Raw genomic sequence first — 21514 nt, 5'->3', positions numbered from 1 at the left:
AATAAAGCCAAAAAAAAAAGAACTACGGGATAAGGGGGAACAGGTCAAGACAGAACAGACTGTTAGAGAAAGAAATTCCGTCATTACTGGTATTTATCCCGTCCTGTCAGAAGAACTAGTTCAAGTGACCACCTCAGAAAGACCCAGTAGGTAGAGAACGCCACCACCTGTACCCTTTAGAGTATGTAAAATAAGTCAACAACATCTGAAGAGTTCATTTCCTTGTATCTAGACAAGTCCCTTCTGGACTGCGAAAGTGCCTTGTGAGTAACTAGTTGGTTTATTTGTGAATTGCGCTTTGTGCTTAAGACTTGTGAATAGTTTGTTACATCCATGTGTGTAACGCCTTGTGAATGGCTTGTAGTTGCTTGTGAATAGCGACTTGAGATTAAGACTTGTGAGTAGTTTGTTGAATTTTCTTAAGTATAGCTCCTTGTAAAAATGCCTTGTGAATAGCGTGTCATTTTTGTGACTTGTTGAGTTTCTTGTAAATATGGCTTGTAAATAGCGCCATGTAGTTATGGCTTGTGCAGAGCATGTTATCATCAGGTCCCTAGCCATTACGTTAGGCAGGAGAGAGCTGGATCTCTTTCAAGTGCTTAGAGAAAATGTTTTGAAGATGTGCGTATGTGTTCTGTGATACCGTGGAGAGATGAGTTCATGACTTTCCCATGTACTGCAGTCATTGGGGAATGATTGTGCTTCGGCTGCCAAAGAGTTAATATCTTTTATTGAGAAGGCAGTATTTGTTTTAACAAGGTGTTGAGGAATCTTGGCGGTTTTTTTTGGTGTTTGCGGGGGGGGCGTGTTTGAGCGGAAATTCGTACCCGTTCCTGTGGAGGGATTTGGTTGCTTTTTGGTGAGGATTTAGGGAATAGCTTGAACAACTGTGATGCAAAATTTGAAAAGGATCTGAGCTGTGGAAGTGGTGGAAAAAGCATGTTTTGTGCGGAGGTGCGATTTGCCATGTTATCCAATGGGCGTATTCAGTTTGCAGATTGAATGGTAAAATGTTGCATGGAGGGTAAAGGAGTGTTTTTGTGAAGGGTTTTGTCTTGGAATACTTGATTTAATGTGTTTAGCTCAGAGGACGGTAAAGTTGTAAATAAACCAGTCGGATTGAGATAAGGGTTTTGCACGGAGGGTGCTTAGATGTTTTCAGGGTTGACAAGAAAATATAAATCAGACCCTTCATAGAATGCGTTTTTAATTAGTGTAATAGAACAGTGTGTTTTTTAAATAGGAATGTTTCTACAGAATATTTTTCCCAATGCAAGCTGCCCTTTAGAATAGCGTGTGAATGTTAGCACACTCACTTAGGAAAATGGCTATTTGTGAAATTAATGAACGTGGCCCTTTTTGATAGCTACAATACACTACCATCTTAGTGCATTGCTATGTGTCCCCTACATTAGTTTAGTTTGCATTCATTTAGTCTCAAGGCTCACCTTTGTACTTTGACAGGCTGCTTCAATTGATATGTGCAGAGAACAGTCCCCACTAAAATTAGAAAACATGGCCTTTTGAAAAAGTATGAGTCTGGCCCTTTTAATAGGTAGAATAGAAAAGCTGACACACTTACTTATGAAAATATTGGTTATGCAATGCAGAATTAAGAAGTTCGACATGTTATTTTCAAACAAGTAAAATATGGTGTGTTTCCATGCCATGATTGTTTTGTTCTGTTTATTGTTTCCCTTGCAGCTAGTAGCAGTACAGAATTATTTTAAAATGCTAGCATGTCACTTAGTTACAAAAAAAAATATATATATATGTCTTTATTAATTTACTTTTTACCACGTTTTAAAGTTTGCTTCAGTTAAAGTTAGAAAAGCTCTGGCCTGGGAAGAGATATGTTATGACGTACAAGGAATGTGTTTTTTAACCTTGAGACAGTCCGTCCGAGACCGAGATGGCCTGGTTCCCAGTAAATGTTTATGTAAAGGGAGGGCTACTCCCTCTTGGAGCGAGCAGTGCCTGTCTTATTGGCCATCCTCCAATTCTTTTCCGCGGACAATTTTTGGCTGTCCTCCAGCTGAGTCAGGCTCTTCCTTGCAGCCAGCTTCATTGACTTCAGATAAAGTCACGCTTGCAAATGGATAGTTATTCCCCCAGTAGTGTAAACAGAATAATTGGCAGGAGTCTTGCTCTTGCAATGAGTTCAGCATCTGGCAGTCATTCAATTTTAGATCACAGTGTAGCCCGGATTGGAATTGATTCAGAACTCCGAGCGCGAACATAATTCTAAAGGGAGGGGCTGTTTCTCACAGAGGCTCCAGCCTTCTGTCTATGACAAGAATACTTTGGTTTTATTCAAATACATTTAGAGTACATATTGTAGGTAGTATGGCCATACTGTTCCCAAGATCTAGAGTAGGATTTCTTTTTTTTTGTAAACTGCAGTGCTTTTGAATTGAGAATTCATTTTTATTTATTTATTTATTTTTATATAATTATTTTTGCTAGATTGATGACAGTGAGCCCTAGCATTTACTGTCAGACACTAAAGACAGCTAGACAGTATTCACATGCCTGCCAACACAAACGACATTCTAATTACAGCAAGATCAGAACCAGACTGTGACATTGCATCTCTGACAGTCTTGTACTTTCTGTGTAAAGCAAGTGGTGTACAACACTTGCTTTCCAAGGAGGGTACACCAGGTAGACAGCTAACACAAGAATCATACAGCTCATTACTAACCTTTCACAGCCCAGGACACAAAAGGAAGTACGTGCCTTTATTGGCCTCACTTCTTACAGTATGCATATCTAGCCAAACCGCTCATACAGTTAACTACACAGGAGGCAGCCATTTTGACTGTTCTCCCTAGGACACAAGAACACACCTTGGCATTTGAGGAATTAAAAAGAGCATTATGTCACGCGCCAGCTTAAGCGACTCCATGTTACAGTAAACATTTTATGCTTTTTTTATTTTTATTTATTTTTACATTGACTGTAGCGAGACTGACAGGATATGAACTGACATTATTTCAACCACACATAGAGATCAGACGTTGTAACATTCTGAATCCTGCAACGCTTTTGCCCTCAAGTACAGTACATGCATCACCACATGACTATGTGGACGTAATGAATAAACCAAGACAAGACATGACAGATATTGCACTTCTGGGCCCAGACCAGACACTCTATGTAGATGGATCATGCATGAGAACAAGTACAGGAGAATTAGTAGCAGCGTATGCCGTGACCACAGAAGTCATAGAGACACAGAAAATAGACACACGGTCTGCTCAAGCAGCAGAGCTCATCGCTCTGACACAAGCCTGCATAAGAGCCAAGCACTTGAAAGTAAACATTTATACTGACTCACAATACGCTTTTGACGTTCATGATTTCGGGGTTCTGAGGAGGAAGAGAGAGGTTTCTTGACCTCCCATGGGACCATGATTCAGCACAGCCAGCTTATTCAGGCCCTGTTAGAGGCCATACATTTACCTACAGCCATTTCTATCCTGAAATATAAAGCTCATACCAAAGTTACAGACACCATTACCCAGGGTAATGACCTGGCAGACCGAACAGCTCAGACAGCACAGACACCACCAGACACAACAAGGACAGAGGTACCATTACTGACATAAAGCATGACAGTCAGGGATCCCACACAAGATGTACTCGACATACAGACACATGCCACAACAGATGAGATAAAGAAATGGACTTTACAAGGAGGGGTCCAGACTAACCAAGGTTAGATGACTAAGGGAAAAGGTACATTGTTTTCTTCTCAACACATAGTCCAACACACGTAGGAGAGAAGATGATAGATGATGAGACAGCTTACAGAATATTTGGTTTAACAAGAACCTACGTACAGCAGTGAAGCAGAAAGTACAAACATGTACGATCTGTTGTCAGTTCAATCCAGGTAAAGGCATTGCGGTGGAACTAGGCGGATTTCATCCTCCTGACCACCCTTTTGAGGTTCTCCAGATGGATTATATCCAAAATGGACAGATGTAGAGGTTACAAATATGTCTTAGTAGTTGTGCACTGTCTAGATGGACAGAAGCATATCCAGTTCCAGATTATACTGCTGTTACAACAGCCAGACAAGTAGTGCGCAGTACTTCCCCAGCTATGAATCACCTCATGTGATCTATTCAGATAACGATCAGCCATTCTCCTCTGAATTAATGAAACAAGTGTCCCTTCGAGGAAATTCCATTGTGTCAGACACCCAGAAGCCGCAGGCCTTGTAGAAAGACAAACCAGACAATTAAGACAAAAGTTGCTGAGATCTGTACAGAAAAAGGCGTGGATTGGATGGTGGCCTTGCCGGTCGCCCTCTTTTACATGCATACGGTAGCTCATTCCAGAACAGGCCTATCTCCTTATGAACTATATGTGGGGTACGCCTATGCCTAAAAATGAAAAACTAACTGATGTTGACAGTAATATGCTGACAGATTACCTGGCTTTCTTGATTTCTGCACTACTCTCTTTTCATTCACAGGTTGCTGCCGCCTTCCCTGACAACACCCAGGTCAAGGAACATGCCATAGCACCAGAGGATTCTATACTTGTGTCCGGATTTTTGATCGTTTTCTAGAAAATACCCCTCAGCAAGAGTATAGGTTAAGAACTAGCAAGTCAGACGTAGTTTAATTGTTTAAGCCCACCCGGTGGTGAATCGGTTAGACTCGATTCTGACATGCATAAGATCACACATGAGAATAGCAATAGCAGGAAGAGAGATAAGAAGGAAGAATACTGCAAGAGATTACGCAGTAGATGTATAGTTACCTTAATCGTTCTTTTTATTCTGTGCATTGTTATAATTGGTGTCAGTTTATTGCTACATGTTTTCTTTCCCATTTCCTCACATATACACTCTTCCAGTAACAGCACCGCAGAGCACACATTTAGTGACCTGCCTCCCCATGAACTGTCATATCGACTTGCACTACGTAACAATACATTTATTCGAATGTTACATCATTCTCATCAGACCAGCAATGCGACCGATTGCTGGGTATGTGGCCAACTGCCTCCTTATCAAGAGACGAAGGGAGTCTTGCCCTTCTACCCTTTACCGTTCTCACACAATGGTTCGTGTGGAGCATGGTTTGCTCTAATGACCTCAATAGATAGAAAGTACATAGCTTATTCAGGTGGCTGGATATATGGAAACCTGAATAACGTAATGAATGAAGCATGCTTTCCAGACAAAGACGGATTCCCCCAAAGAAAGGGATCCGATTTAGAGAATGAAGAGTACGAACAGGGAAATGCATCTGTTAATTTTATAATGTTAAATGTTCAGCCCAAGCAAAACACAGGTCCACCGTTTATTTCAGTCCTGCCAGCAAAAGGTGATTTATGTGTTAGTAAGAAAGGCTCAGTACATATGGGACACAGCAAGTGTAACACTGTAGTCGAGTATGATGATAACGGACTATCTTCTTTCAAAACATCACGCCATACCTATTTCATTTGTGGTCAGACAGCCTATGTACATCTGCCCTTAGACTGGGGTGGGACTTGTTATATAGCATTCTTATTGCCACCCGTTTTTCTAGCCCCCTCAAATTATCATAGAGATTCACAACTAGAACATGTTAGACAAAAGAGAGAGACAGATTCTGCAGGGATTGATCAGACTGAAACAGCTTGGGAGCAATATACAGATTTCAACAGAGGATTCTTTTTCTTCATAGGTCCCATCCAAAACAGTAAACTGATACGCAGGTTAACAAGGACTCTTGAAACAGTTGTAAATATAACTGCATCTGCCCTGGCGAACTTAACCCAGGAACAGTCTGCTATTAGACTTGTCGTTCTTCAAAACCGCCTCGTTCTAGACGTCATCTTGGCGGATAGGGGCGGAGCTTGTAGAGTCATCCGATCTAGTTGTTGCATTTTCATCCCAGATAATGCACCATCTGTGTACGAAGCAATAACAAGGCTCCACAAGATTGCTAATGCCATACATCAAGATCCAGGCACATGGACTTGGTCCAGTTGGTTCTGGGGTGTAATATCTGCATGGGGATGGAAAGTTATGTCCTTCCTAGGAATGGCCCTACTTATGGTATTTGGTTGCTGTCTCTGTCTGCAGTGCGGCCCGGCGATTTGCAGCCTGTGTGCTACTGCCTGTATTCCCCATCCACGTAAACAAAGAGTTAAAGATGAACAAATGATTCTGTATGATGAACTATACGGTCTCATAAATATAGATGTATCCTAAAGGGTTATGTAGGGAACAAGGAGGGAATGAGGAAAATGATATTTTGCCTGACCAAATATGACCAAATATGTCCACTACATATACCCTATGTTACATGTCATGTGCATGTCACCCATGCATATTTCCCGTAGTGGCCTGAATCACTAGGCCCCTGCAATCATGTCCTGCATTAGAAATGCCAGTCATCAAGTCTCCCAAACGTTAAGTTAGCATAAGGCCCATGTATTTGCATTTTACACCTCTAATAAATATCGTACTGAACCCTTTTTGTGGTTCAGATTGAACCACCAGTCCCTGAATTAATGTTTACATGACTCCTGACACACTGAAGCTGCAGTTACGTCCCTCTGACCTCGCATACTTCTAGCTCAGCCGAGAGAAGCCCAGCAAGAGGCCAAGACAGTATTATGAATAACAGTTATCAGAGGAAAAGTACACAGAACCCGTCCGAGGGAGATAGGCCTAGCCATTCTGTCTCCATATAAGTAAATCACAGTGCTTGCACCCATAGAAAGCTCATGCAACGAATAAATATGCCCTCTCTGTCTTTTAGTGACGAACAACCTTTGCTTCTTTTGCTTGCTGACTCTAGATATCAGTTGTACTAGATGTGCTGGTCGCCTTGACATAAGAGATCTCTCTACTAGGTTGAAAGTCAGCCTCCACCCAGTTACACGTCAATTGCACGTCATGCTCAAAGTTGCACAATTAGGACACAGTTCGAGCTGGTCATGCAAACTCCTCCTCTGTGTACCACCCACCTATGACACCTACCTATCACCTACCTATGACTCATCAAAGTACACACCCTCATGCACACCCACATGTTCTTATCTCATTTTCTGTCTTGCTCTGCCTCGAGCTCCCTATGTACAAGGAGTAAAAGTATATATATGATGTTTGTTATTAAATGTTAGAAGACTCTTCCTGAACCTCTGTGGTGATGGAACATATTCTCCCTTTGACTCGAGTTATTGGAATAAAGCCCATTTTAACTCAGATACCACAGACTCTGCTTCTCACTTGATGCATGCTAATTGTTAATGCCTAGAAATTCAGCCAGGGTAATATTTTATTTACCACAACTTCACAAGAAAAATTGCATTCATTGTTCCAATTAACTAAATTCTCTGCTTATTCTAAGTGTTAATGGATGTTTGGGTTTTTTTCCGCCCCTTTTCTCCTGTAACTGTGTTATGTTTTCTTGGTTATGAGCCGCCAATTTAAAAGCACCGGGACACTCCATTGGAGTAGCCGTGTGCTATAGAAATAAAAATTAACATAACATAACATTTTGAGAGGTGCCAATAAACCTCCAACTCTTGTAACACCATTGTTGACAGAAGAGCAAAGAACACTCACTAACTTCTAGGAGACATCATTCAGTAGCAAGCTGACTAGGGCAGAAAATGCCTCTACTCTATGGAAACGCAGACATGCTCCCAGCACGTTTGCCGGCACCTAGGTGCAGTGTTGAGGTGAAAGGGAGGGCTCCTTAACTGAAAGTACCTGCCTTCTAGAGCGAGACAAAAAGGTAGTTTCTGTGTGCTGGCAGAATTGGGACATCAAAGTGTGTTTAACATATCTGGTGAAACCTTTATTTTCGATCTTGCATCAGTGCTAGAAGATGGCATCCTGCCAACATCCTGAACATTTTCCCTCTCATATAATCAACACCTTGACATTTATTAAATGCCTCGTTTAGGTTTTTAATTTTAGGGGTCAAAAAGTGTGTCAAAATAAAACAGTGTTTTACCTTGCAGCACCTCTTCTATGCCCCCTTTTTGCATTTCTGTAGGGGTAGTTCTGTGTAATGCACATGAAGGCAGCCTTTAATCTGTAAAGGCCAATGGTGACAGGTTAACTCTTAACACTCCAAAAATGCCTTGCTGTCAAGCCCATTCTGATTAGAATTTGTCCAAAAAACACCATTGGAGACCGGTGGCAATGCCACAAGGGCAATGGGTTTTGGGACAACACCTGCCCTTGAACTGAAAGGACATTCTGTGTAAGATGTTAGCCTATAAACATAGGTTCTCAGAACGTGTGAGCTGGGAAGACCGAAGTAGGCCCCTGAACCTACCATCAGTGAGCAGGATCCAAACCCTACAAACAATTAGAACCAAGTCCTCAGGCTTGGGATCCAGGACTTGAATACAAGGGCAGATGGCAAGCAGGAGGGGTTATACAAACTAACAGACATGCTGCAACTACAACAAAATGTCTCCTTGTAAACTGTAGAAGCAGCAGTATTAAGGGACTTCTGTGATTTATGACCGTGTCATGCCTCAATACAATCTATCCATGTGAAGGCATCCCCTCGTAGCCTAGCGTATCCTCGCCGAAAGAGAACGAACTGAAGTCTGCAGGGCAAAGAATAGGTTCCCGAGTACCTCACTGTACCATTCGGAAAGAGGGTTTTCTAAAGGGATTGAGGTGTTCAGGGACTGTGGTTTGATGAGAACCTCAGAGAAGTCATGCCTTTGGCAAGACATTACTTGGCCTGGTCTAAAAACATTAATAGACTAGACAAGGCTGATTCTACTGTCTCTCCTAAGCACACAGAGTTTTGCAAAACAGCAAACAGGAGCCTTTTGCTTGGATAAAACTGTAGCAGGAAATCCAAATGTTGGCAAATATTTAATATGAAATTTCCATTTCTTGTGTCATGCTGACAGAATCATAGACAATGAGTGTTCCAGTCCAGCCCCGAGCATGTACATTAAAACAATACTCTGAAGACTATATGTTTTGTTCTGATGCAGGGAAAAAGCTGCAGCTTCTCGTACGTGCAAGGAAAAAAATAATTCTCCTCTTTGATTACAGAAAGCTAGTGCGGCCCTTAGTACTTCCTAATTCTCTTAGTAACCGAAATGATGGGGGAACAAGGTGATTGCACCTGTAATTGGCTCCACAAAGGAAACTACTATCTCACAATGTACACAGTTCTTTGAGACTGTTTGCCTAACCAGTATGACATAATATTAGCATACGAAAAACTCAGGTAAATTTGCGCAATTTCCAATTTCATCTGTTTTTCCCTCCACCAACTTAGTTTATGAATCACTGATTGCGTCACACACAGAGACACGCTCTCCTATTGCTATACACTTGCCACCTCCCACACATGGTGGCACAAATACCTTTACTCCACCTCGGGCAAGGTGGGAAAGCGGGCTCAAACCACTATCGCAGCCCTTGGTTAAGCTGGTAGGTATGTAGGGCATTAGTCCCTGCATTTTACTGCAAGGTCGTTAAATAAATAAGTATTTTCTAATTAGTTTGTTATACACCTGTATTCTCTATGGTCCCATACACTGGGACAAACGGATTAAAATATACTGCGTTACAAGAGGCATAGTTTGGCACTTCTTAAACATTTTTTTAGGGAATACAGAGAAAGTACTCAATCACTTCTGGTTAGGATTAGAATACCAGACGGGACATACTGAATTGAACACTAAATGGTAACCAGCATTCCATTCCACATGATTCATTTTGTTCAGATTACTCCCTGTGCAAATCCCCCAGATACAGAAACAAACCCAAGTAAAAACAGCTCTTCTGACTTGCAGAGGTGCATCAGACCTACTGGACCCCCACACATCCAGTGCCTACAGCCCTCCATTTGAGTTGTTGAGCTCTAGCCTCCCTCAGTAATACAGCCCTTTGCTGGCAAGTCCCAGACTAACAAGGTAATTGAGATGAAACTATGGGACAAGTGAACATTAATTAAGGCTCCCCATTTGGTCTTGCATGCCTGGTTGGTGGTTTCTCTCACCAGCAATGCCCAAGACAGATGGCAAGTAGTATGCCAAGAGTCTCACTCCGAGAGCCTGAGATGGGTATTGTGACTGTCCTATCGGGTAAGCCGGACTTCTTAGATTTCTCATATAGGGGCCGGTGCTACTTGCTTGCTCAATCGCTCATTGGTTTGTTCACTTGCTACACTGCTTGGTAATGTGGTTTCCTCCCAAGTTCTGCAGTCGGTCTCCAAATCTCCTAAGGCCTTCTCTCCTGGTGGAGGTCCTTCTCTCAGCAGATTGATCATGGGTTCAACAGTGATGCTGGAGCTCTGAAGCTCAAACTCTGGGACACTGATCAAAACAGGGTCTCCTTTTCTTCAAATTCGAGCCATAAATGCTCATTCTGACTTCCATTCTTACTCCTACATGCTATAGCCCCAGGAATTGCTTGCATCTGTTCACAGGAGGTCTGGTGAGTGGTAGTATTGGCAGAGCACTTTACCCTCAAGGGCTTATCACACCTCACCAGTCACCAGTACTTGCACTCTTGCTTCAGCTTAGGGCTCGTCTTTTATCTTTTGGTTACCTTCCTTGTTTTGTAGTCCTACGTACAGCACCCAGTGCACTTGGGCAACTTTTGAGGGATGGCAGTAGTTGGTGACTGCAATCACTTCATTAAGAGTGGGGTGCATCCTCCTCCAAAGAGGTGGATTGTGAATGTCCATGAATAGGTGGTTTGCTTCGACAGAAAAAAAAAATCACAGGCCCTCACTGACCCTCTCAAAACTCCCGGAAGTGCATCCTTCAGTCCGGAGATGCCATTTTTTTTTTAAAGATGCTGTTTTAAGGACAGTTTTATTGTTTCATGCAAATAGGTATGTGTTGTGTAACATTGCTTATTTAAATGATACCTTACATTCTAGCTCAAATTGGAAAACTCACCAAACTGGAGATGCAGCCGAATAGACTGGCAAATGCTGTCAAAAAGGGACACGGATTGGTCGGCTACAATTACACAACCTTCGCTTGAGTTGCAAGCATACAGCTGAGGTAGGTCCAACACCTTAAGAGGAACAAAAGGAAGCACCGTTAGGAATCATTAAAAATATTGTTTGACCCCCCTCAAATTCTTGCTTCTGTAAATAAAAAAGCAAATAAGGCATTCCCTTGTTTTACCGAAATTATTATCATAAAACAGGATTATTCAGATTAAAGTGATAACAGGAAGCACAAGAGATCATATTACCAATGGGCAGCATATTCAACAATTTGCTTATGGAAATTTTGCCCATCTACACCAGGTGATATTGACACAAAATGTAATCAGGATGAGCTGTTTTAATGAATTTGAGGAGTCTGTGATGAAAGCACCCTTTCTAACAGACAGTCTCCAAATTTCTATTACTTTTCATTGATCGAGAGAAATAAACTTGTGATTTTTCGTACTAAAAAATATTGAGTATCTTTTTAGAGATGTCTGAAATAACACTAAATAATCTTTTGTTTTCCCGGATAGTCCTGGGGTTTCAGGAACATATTTACATATTTGAGCTAAAAAGAACCCTGGTTGTTACATTCAAGTGGGTCCAGTTATAACAGATGCTTAAGCTGAGCAAGCCTCAAAAGCTCCTCTTTCTTGATTTCTGTTGTGTCCTAAAATAATAGTAGAGACTATTTTGTTGGTATCCATGAGCCAAACATTCAACCAATCAACTAAGTGTTCAGTGGCATTATGTTGGGGTCTGTTCTGGAGCTAAATTTGCTACAAAGGAATAATTTCTATTGTAGCCCATGGTGGTTTTTACAGTCTGCTGCAGTGTTTGATGATGTTTCTTCCTTTCATACTTAAGATAGTTTCTCTCTTTCATATATAAGATACAACTGGTTTGTATAGAACACATTGTCCACCAGCCTGGCCATAATTTGGGGGTAAAAACGTAAAGCAACAACTAGGGAACAGCCAACAAGAAAGCAAATCTTCTGCCCAACAGCCAATGGTTGTCTCCTTATCTCTGTGGCAGTGAGTATTGATCGGACAGTTGGATACTCAGATCTATGAATAACAAGCACTAAATCTTTGGTCAACAGTAGGACCCGTGTGGCTTGCAATTAGTACAGAGGTGTGTTAACAAACTAGGTCATTAGTTGAATGTGGACTTAGAGACAGCTTAGAATACCTTAAACTGGATGTGTTAAGACACTGACAGTCAGTGTAATGATCAACGAGCTAGAGTGTCATTTTATCACAATCACAATTTAGTTTCAACAGGTTCCAAGTAGTCACATTTTGAAGTATAGAGTGTTTATTAAGCCTTTATTAATACTTAAAAATGCACGATATACATTGCCTAGACAAGATAGTACTATTGCCAGGATGTCCTGAACGCTGAGGAATGCAAAGTGACCTAAAGGTTTCCTTAAGATGGCAAGGTGGCAACATCTAGTGCTCATCACATTCACCACTCGATAAGACATAATAAGTCTTCCTGAGTCACAACAAAATGCAAGGTCATCTGCTCGAGTTGGTGAAATTCCTAAATATAGGTGCTTTGGAAATTATGCCCAGACTGTAGGACAAATGGTTTGAGGGATTTTGTTTCACCTCAGAATGTAGTCACATTTACCAAATGTCCTTCTAAGGTCAACCGCAGCAGCCCATTTCCTGATATGCAATTGAGAGTGGGCTGAAATCTGTCATCTTGCATCATCAGATAACTACTGACCCGATCTATTATATGAACTATAAGCAGACAAATAGAGCTAAGAGGAAAAAAAATAAGAAGTATGGCTACAAGAAAAGATAGGTATCAAGATTGCATATTTTTCACATGGGTAATTCTCCTGGTAATTGGGTTTTTTTTTTTTACTGGTTTTACTGGTCGGACGTTGTGTGCAGGATGCCCTTCCATGTGAAAGGTACACAACTGTTAATATTGTTGTTGATGTACGAAATGATAAATGCATGAATAAAAATGAAATTGTGTCACTGTTTTCAAAACTGCCCAATATGATCTCTGCATCAACCCAGAGTCAGAAATAAGGGGGCAGGCAGTCCCTGCGACCTAGGCCGGTGGCCACTGATTGACAGATAACAGGTGGGGTGGCACGTGAACAGCAGAACAAATGTGCGAGCAGGAATAACCCCGATTAATCGCACAGATCGGCAGCAACACCACAATGGTCCGTGGAGAGTGGCCCCAATAAAGCGCACATGGCCAGAGGGGCACGCGTTCCCAAAACACCATCAAGTTAGATGCCACATGTAGGTAGGAACAATCAGTCAATCAGGATACAGCACACGCAGCGCTCGCATGCTCTCCATGCCGGGCATTTGGCCACGTTACCCACTGGCCTTCACTTTGTCCATGCAAAGTCGAGACCCAGCTGCATTTGTTATCAGTTGTGAGTAATTTCCTCTTCCTAAAACGGATCTATGAATTGTTTTATGATGCAGCAAAACAAGAATCCCTGTTAAAAACGTAATAGGCTGGAGTGGCCAAACAAAGAACAATAAAAAAGGGGGGTAGGAGATATGTGGGTAGATCTCCCTATTATCTTTAACTAATAGAAACCTATCCAAGCAAGGCAAAAAATGGACAATCACATAAAGTCATATAAAAGTATACTCAATAAGCCAATGTTGGTCAATTGCAAAAATAGTTGTTAAATTTATTCCCTCCCAACATGGGTTACATTCTAAAACATAATAAAAACATCAAGATTTAAAAAACACCAGTGGTGGTGAGGCAGTGAATATGTATTTCAGTCAAACAGTGAACAAAACAGTCGACGCGGCGTTTCGGTGTTTTCTAAATCTTCACACCTTCTTCAGGACTTTCGCAACAATTTGACTTAATATCTGATTAAAATGAGAAAAAAGGATTTAATTTTCCTTCCATACAGATTTGTATTTCACGTGTTATTGATCTTTCGCAGGCTTAACTGTCAATTGAATAAAGCCTCTGTATGCACGGAGGGGCCACCGTCAATAGCAGGGTAAGGTCCTCTTTTTCATTGGACCTAAAGGTATCATATAGATCTTAATTTACTTGATCTATCTAAGTGTATACTATAGTTTGATTTTTGTCAGTACACCGACCAAGTCTACTAACCTGTTTATGTTCTTAGGTAGATCTTGTAGATGTGGTTTAATGAAAAACAACCTCATATTAAGAAGGTGATAATCTGGACAAAGAGGTTGTTTTTCATTAAACCACATCTACAAGATCTACCTAAGAACATAAACAGGTTAGTAGACTTGGTCGGTGTACTGACAAAAATCAAAATATAGTATACACTTAGATAGATCAAGTAAATTAAGATCTATATGATACCTTTAGGTCCAATGAAAAAGAGGACCTTACCCTGCTATTGACGGTGGCCCCTCCGTGCATACAGAGGCTTTATTCAATTGACAGTTAAGCCTGCGAAAGATCAATAACACGTGAAATACAAATCTGTATGGAAGGAAAATTAAATCCTTTTTTCTCATTTTAATCAGATATTAAGTCAAATTGTTGCGAAAGTCCTGAAGAAGGTGTGAAGATTTAGAAAACACCGAAACGCCGCGTCGACTGTTTTGTTCACTGTTTGACTGAAATACATATTCACTGCCTCACCACCACTGGTGGTTTTTAAATCTTGATGTTTTTATTATGTTTTAGAATGTAACCCATGTTGGGAGGGAATACATTTAACAACTATTTTTGCAATTGACCAACATTGGCTTATTGAGTATACTTTTATATGACTTTATGTGATTGTCCATTTTTTGCCTTGCTTGGATAGGTTTCTATTAGTTAAAGATAATAGGGAGATCTACCCACATATCTCCTACCCCCCTTTTTTATTGTTCTTTGTTTGGCCACTCCAGCCTATTACGTTTTTAACAGGGATTCTTGTTTTGCTGATGCTAACCCCCTTCCCTGTCATATACCTCAGGGGTACCTCCTTCTTTTGAATTTCCCTTGTTTTATGATGCTCCAGGAAATGTATAGAATGTCGCTCATATCGATTGTACCTTGAGACAATCCTCAGATCCATTTCATTCATTCAAAATCTTCATTCGGTTTAAAAAGAAACCATAAAATATACAAATCAGCAGAGGTGGCTCTAGGCTCATGGCGGACCTGGGCAGGGAGCGTAGGTAGGGGGGCCCCAAAAGAGGGGGGCGGGGTGGAGCACGGAGGCCAGTGAAAAGGGGGGGGAGGGGTCAGGGTGTTTGGAAGTGTAACAGAGCCGTAGGCCGCCAAATCCCTGCCAGGGGCCGCCACGCAAATATGTATCCATCCTCGGAGGATTATTATATTAAAGATATATATTAGCGTGGTGGCCCCTGGGGTTTGGTGGCCCTGTGCAGGTGCACAGCTTGCACATTACTAAGGCCGCCCCTGAAATCAATAACCAATCAGATATAAAATGTCCGTTGTTACATAAATCATCTTCATGGTCCGTCCTTGTGCAATTGATATAAATTTTCATTAAATACCAGTAGTTAAATAAAATAATTAAAATACAATAAAAGAGATCGGTTTCCAAAACTGTTCATTTAAAAAGAGGGGAATATAAATTCCAGACCGGGAATAGAGTGCATTGGATAGTAGACAATCTTAGATGGGTTCGAGACAAAGTACAGTGCAAATTCTGTAAAGTGCAAAGTGCATAAAATATTTAAACAATTCAAGATGGGCTCTATTTCTAAGATAGTGACAAATAAGTACTACTATAGTGCAGGTCTTCAGACCCGTTTCTGTATGCTGTACTCCCTGCCTTGGTGTTTAATTAAACCAACTGCTCCAGTTTTGCCAAACAACTCGTCTTTGTTTTTCAAGGTGAATATAGTCGAGCATCACAAGCTTCCCGTTTATTGTACTGTCTGTACAGATTCTAAAGTCAAGTGGTGAATGTTGCTCGTGCAGCACCTGCGGCTAAGGCACACATCCAGTTTTATAGCTCCTGCAATGCATTTACTGCTCAGTCTCCCTTGAGAGAAATTACACATGAAAGAGATATCACAATTCTCAGGATTGACATGAGATTACTTTTGCTTAACTAAAAATAGTAAGCTGCACAGAACCCTAACCAAACTTCCACTGGTACTGCCCTGAAGATTAGCGACCCCAGCAGTGACTAGCCATAATCAAGTGGGCTGCTATTGCTGTGGCCTGGTCTGAAAGGAGGCCTTAGGGTGAAGAATACATGGTTTCATTTACATGAATGTTCTAATAAAAAGCAAGCAGTGATTACATAAAATAAATATCCAAGACTGAACATTGAAAATGTTCAATTGATAGCAAACATTTCTGTCAAAAATAGGAATTACTTTCGTATGTTCTAAGACAGGATTGTACCCCCTTCCTCAATAAGTAGGGAGTAAAATACTCCCACTTCTTGTGAGGAGTCTTGAGGTATCTCCTGAAAAGGTGGCTATAGTATTCTGCATGATTGTACGGCTTTAACTTCCCAAAAATATAAAACACAAGTACATTCCATTCTTTTACATTTCCAGATGTTGTAACTTAATGTCTGACTTGCCTTAGGCAAAAGCAGAACTCAACCCTCTGCCCCCAAGATAATTTAGACAAAAGACATAATTGGGAAATGAACTGCAGAGACTAATGCGCAAAGTTCCTGGCATACGATGATGTACCGGTTTACATATTTATAACTGGATTAGCTACAAAAAGCTAAAGACCTGCTTTAACGTTTGGTACAAGGGTTCTCCATCACAAACATGACAGATCCCATCCACCTTAGTAGAAGTGCATTAGGAAATAATGCACTTGTAATCATGTGGACAAGATATTAGTCACGTTTGTGACAGAGCACCAGTCTATAAAATGCTAAATCAAATCCAAAGTATTTCCTTATTATTAGCTCATACTTTTACTTAGAAAAGCATGTGAGGATAAATGTGTACCTACCTGTGAAATGTAATAGGAATAATCATACTGGCCTATTTATTCGTACGTCATTAGCATTCTGGAACTTGCCCATTCATGGAATGCGGCCTTTGTTGTTTTCAGGTTTTTGTTTTTTTTAAACAAATTTTATCAAGGTTTTCTTCCATATCTTCTTACAACTCAGATTATACAACGGAGCCTTGGAAGCCTTTCATAATTACAGTGTATACTGGGTATCAATAGCTTTAGCCGGTCATAGTTTCGTAAAAATTTAGCATATTATATATCAGGATAATAGTGTGTTATGCAAAACACACAAGATGATGGACGGACTGTTGCACAATGGCAAGACATTCACCCCCAGTCACAGATCTGGGTTTAATACATTGTTATTTTGCTCACCAAGCCACCCCACCCTAATAATGTGCCATTACATACTCTGGGATACCTGGCGTAGATGACCGGTCTAATTCCACTATATAAATCGATAGCCTGGCTAGTACCATCCTTCTGAGTCATGACTTCTTGTTCCTGTAAAAACAATCAGCAACCCTACTCCCCCCTCCCCCCCACCCGCCATCCCCCTAGGCGTGCCTTAGCGTGATGTGCCTCTATAGTTCTTGCCCTATGCAGGTTTATTCTGTGTATTCATTACATAATTGTCTAAATTTGGTTGTGTTGGGGCAGTATATTCCTGCTCACACTGGATCTCCTTCTCCCAAGGTCCTTTCCTGCCCTTCTTCAGTTTCGCTAGGTGGGTGCTTCAGTAGCGTCAACAATGCTTCCCATGCTCTGGCCGTTTTTAGGGATTCCCTACCCCGCCTGGCCTCCCCCAATCGTACCTCTCCCTTGTATGTCACCCATCCCGTAAAGTCATTCTTTCACTTTTCCACCCCGGGTCCCCCCTGGGCCTTCCAATTCATAGTGATCTCTCTTTTGGCTATCAGGAGCGCCAGATCTTGGAACTCGCTTGTAACTTTGACCCTGGAGATATGAGGGAACCAGTGTAAGAGACAGTAGCCTGGTGTTGTTTGTACCTCTTTCTCGGTTATCTCCACTATCAATGTTGTCACTTCTCTCCAGAAGCTCTCTATCTTAGGGCAGTCCCAGAAAATGTGCAAAAATGCAGCATTGGCTTCCCCACATCGGGGTCACAGAGCTGCTTGTGTCCTAAAGTGTTTGTTGATGTGTGCTGGTGTGAGGTAAGCTCTATGGAGCACATAAAAATGTATTAATTGGAACCTGGCGTTTCTATGGACCCTTGGTGCCCTTTCCACTAATCTGTCCCATGTTTTCTCCTCTATATCTGCTCCCAAATCCTCTTCCCATCTGTCCCGTAACTGGGTGAGTGCAGGCAGGATTTCATTCCTGAGGCATCGGTATAAACAGGTAACTGCTTTAAAGGACACAGAGGCTGTCACCACATATTGGCATCCTCCCGATGTCGGTGGTTCCGAGAGGCCCTCTCCCCAGTGTTTTCGTATTGCCTTCGTGAGGTCATTATAGAGTAAAAAATGACCTCGGGTATGTCATAGCGCTCTCTAAATTCATTGAATGAAAGTTGGGATCCGGCTTGTATAACATGCCCATGGTCACTCCTGCCTCCACCCAAATTTCTAGACCTCGACAGTCCTCTGTGTGGAAGTGCCATGCAGAGGGTCAGTGGTATCTCCGGGGTGTATGGTTTTTTAGTTTTAGATCTCTGGTGACTCCTAACCCAACATTTACATATTACTTTGACTTCATTGGTTTCATCCCTCCTCCGTGCGGGTAATATGAGAACCATGTTAGACAATACTCTCAGGCTAGGGACAGCGTCATCCGGCTGATTTGTACCTTTCTCCCTTCCAGCTATCAATTTCAGAAGCCACTTCATCGATGCTGCAAGATAGTAGTATTCGAAGTCCGGTAGTGCTAGGCCTCCTGCACTCTTTGGCCTAGTTAGTGTAGCCAACGCTACCCTTCACCTACCCATCCCCCATATGAAGGAAATCACTAGCAAGTTCAGATAGCGGAAAGTTCCCTCTGGGATACAGACAGGCAACACACCAAAAAGATATAGCAGTCTCTGCAGTGTCACCATTTTCAGCAAAGATACCCTTCCCATGACTGATAAGGGCAATGACCCCCAGGAGATGAGACTCCACTTCACTCCGCTACGTGCTTTCCCTATCTTACCTTCCAGCAAATCCACCCTTTCATGGTAGATGGTTACTCCCAAATAGGGGAGACATCTGTTCTTCCAAGACACTTCCACTTCCATTTTTGGCTTCTGCGCCCTGCTATAGCGGGGAAAAGGCACAACTTCCTCTTGAGCCTAAGGCCTGATACTCTTGCCAGTGATGCAAGCAGTACACCTGCTCCATCAAGGTCGTCCCTAGTGTTCCGAAGGAATAATAATAAGTCGGCCACGTATAGCGCTATATGATGGATTCGGCCCATCACCTCCTGATCCCTATAGTGAAGATACGTCCTTGCCCTGGCTGCGAGGGGCTCCATGGCCAGAGTAAATAACAGCGGGGAGAGCAGGCACCCCTGTCTCGTTCCTCTCCCCACCCGATAGGCATCGGAGATCATGATCTCGGAGATCATGATCACGGTCTTGACTCCAGCCCTAGACTCAGAGTATAGCAGCGACGTCCACTTTACAAAATCTGGTCCCAGTCCAAATCTCTCCATTACCCTTAATAGGTAAGGCCATTCTAGGCTATCAAAGGCCTTTTCAATATCGACTGCAAATATGACTGCCTCAGGCGTGGATGGGAAAGATCTAATTTCCCATCCGTGGCACAGTTAAAGTCCCCACCCAGAATCACTGTTCCGGTTTAGTGTGGTTCCAACTTTCTGGAAAGAAACGCTAGGAATGAGGGTTGATCCGTATTCGGCCCTTTATATACTCCCAATGGTTATATCTCTGCAGTCTAATTTGCCTATTAAGACTACATATCGCCCTCCTGGGTCTACTGTGTGTCTGGTACACAGAAATGGGACCCCTGATCTCACCCAAATAAGAACCCCCTTGTGAAAGCGGAATTCGTATAGTACACCTGACCTCTCCACCTTCTCTGTAGGGCCTTCCCCTCCTTAGCGCTGTTGCAAGAAATGCACATTAATGCTATGTGTACGCCCCTTCTAGTCAGGTATGCATGAATCTTACAGCACTTAGTCATGGTGTGCATTCCTCTCACATTCCACGAAAGGCATTTAAAGTCTACGGTTGAAACCATGGGGTTGGCGTTCGCATTGACCTAATAAATATTCTAGCCCAGGCACGCCTAGGCCCAACTTGAAAGCCCCTTGAGAAACAAACTCCTCAACATCCCTTCCCCAGGACAGGTGACAGTCCAATACCCATCCAAACTCGATACCAGTTGGTATTGTTCCACAGAGAACCTGTGCAGTTGTATTTGGGGGTGAAGTTGCGACCTTTTATCTCTGGCCCTCCCCAATCAGCCGGCTCTCCCCCATCCAAAAATGTAGAAGTGTTACCCCCCGTGACCCACACTTTGTTAATTGCCCCCACCGGTGTCTTCGGTTACCCTTTATATAGGGTCAAAAGTATACAAGAGATCAGGGTTATTGTCCAGTTTCACATGTCATTCTTGTGTTCCTTTGTTCAAATAAGCTGGTCTATCGACTTGGGGGTGACCTTAGGAAGGTCCGTGTCAGAACCCACCGCCGAGCTAGAGCTTCGGGAACAGTCTGTTCTCTCCTCGTATTTATTCCGCATGGATTAAGGACTAGAGTCCGCCTGACTTAGTTCTGCAACCTCTCAAAGTATTCTGTGCCTTGCCTCTCTAGCTTTCTTTGATGATGGTGTGCTGGCTTGATCTGGGGCTCTTTGATTCTTCCATGAGGTCGACCCTGGGAAGTTCTCCTGAGATCTCCTTGTCTGGACAGTATCGAGCCAGTTCCACAAGTCTTTGAATGGAGTCCCCGTCGTTGAGACCACTCTGTCGGGCCGGAAACATCATTGCGTAGGGAATCTGTAGTTGCCAGAGTCACCTTTTCACTGCCAGGAAGGAGGTGCACTGTCTCTACAACTCCACTCCAGAAAAATCATCAATTAGTTATTTTTAATTTGTAGGTTTTTGTTATGACAGACCTGTGACAGAATATGGTCCGATCCTTGAAGTGGAGCAGATGAGCCACAATTGGGCGTGGGGGACCCTATGCGTCCTCTCCAGTGCATACAATGGAGATAGGCCCTCTGGGGCCACCTTTGTCTTTAGACAGTTCGAGGTACTGTTCATGTCGCTACCCTTTTCGTGTTCAGGTAACCCAATAATGCGTACGTTATGCCCAAGGGATCTTCCTTCACTGTATTCTGTTCTTACTTCCAGGGTACTCTCCCTATTCATCACTTCCGACAGGGATTTAGTCATCTCTGGGACCTCCGACGGGATGTCCACCATTGAGCGTTACGTGTTGGTCATCCTTTCTGCTAGGCAGCGATGATCATCCTTTAGTAGGCTCAAGTCTGTACCTATAGCCTCTATCTTGGTCTCAAGGGCTTCCCGAGATGCTGTGGTCGGTTGCATGATGTCTGCCAATGTTGAACGTGTCTGGGCAATCTCCTTTGTTGCTCCACCAGAGTCTTCTTCCTCGTCTGTCTGTTCCTGCCTCTTGCCAGGATCCAGGTTGTC

At 42.4% G+C, this 21514-nt stretch overlaps 1 protein-coding gene across 2 annotated transcripts in view; it reads right to left on the bottom strand.

Moving 5' to 3' along the window:
- KNTC1 (kinetochore associated 1) overlaps positions 1 to 21514 on the bottom strand; it is a 913665-nt gene that overhangs the window by 783796 nt on the left and 108355 nt on the right. For both annotated transcript variants that reach the window (XM_078667574.1, XM_078667573.1), the window contains exon 3: positions 10909 to 11029. In XM_078667574.1, coding sequence (XP_078523700.1) covers positions 10909 to 11029 — 121 coding nt within the window. The remainder of the gene's footprint in view (positions 1 to 10908; positions 11030 to 21514) is intronic.

The sequence above is a fragment of the Lissotriton helveticus genome, chromosome 11 (assembly GCF_964261635.1).
Source record: "Lissotriton helveticus chromosome 11, aLisHel1.1, whole genome shotgun sequence".
Taxonomy (NCBI): domain Eukaryota; kingdom Metazoa; phylum Chordata; class Amphibia; order Caudata; family Salamandridae; genus Lissotriton; species Lissotriton helveticus.
This window is presented reverse-complemented; position numbering and strand designations above follow the sequence as displayed.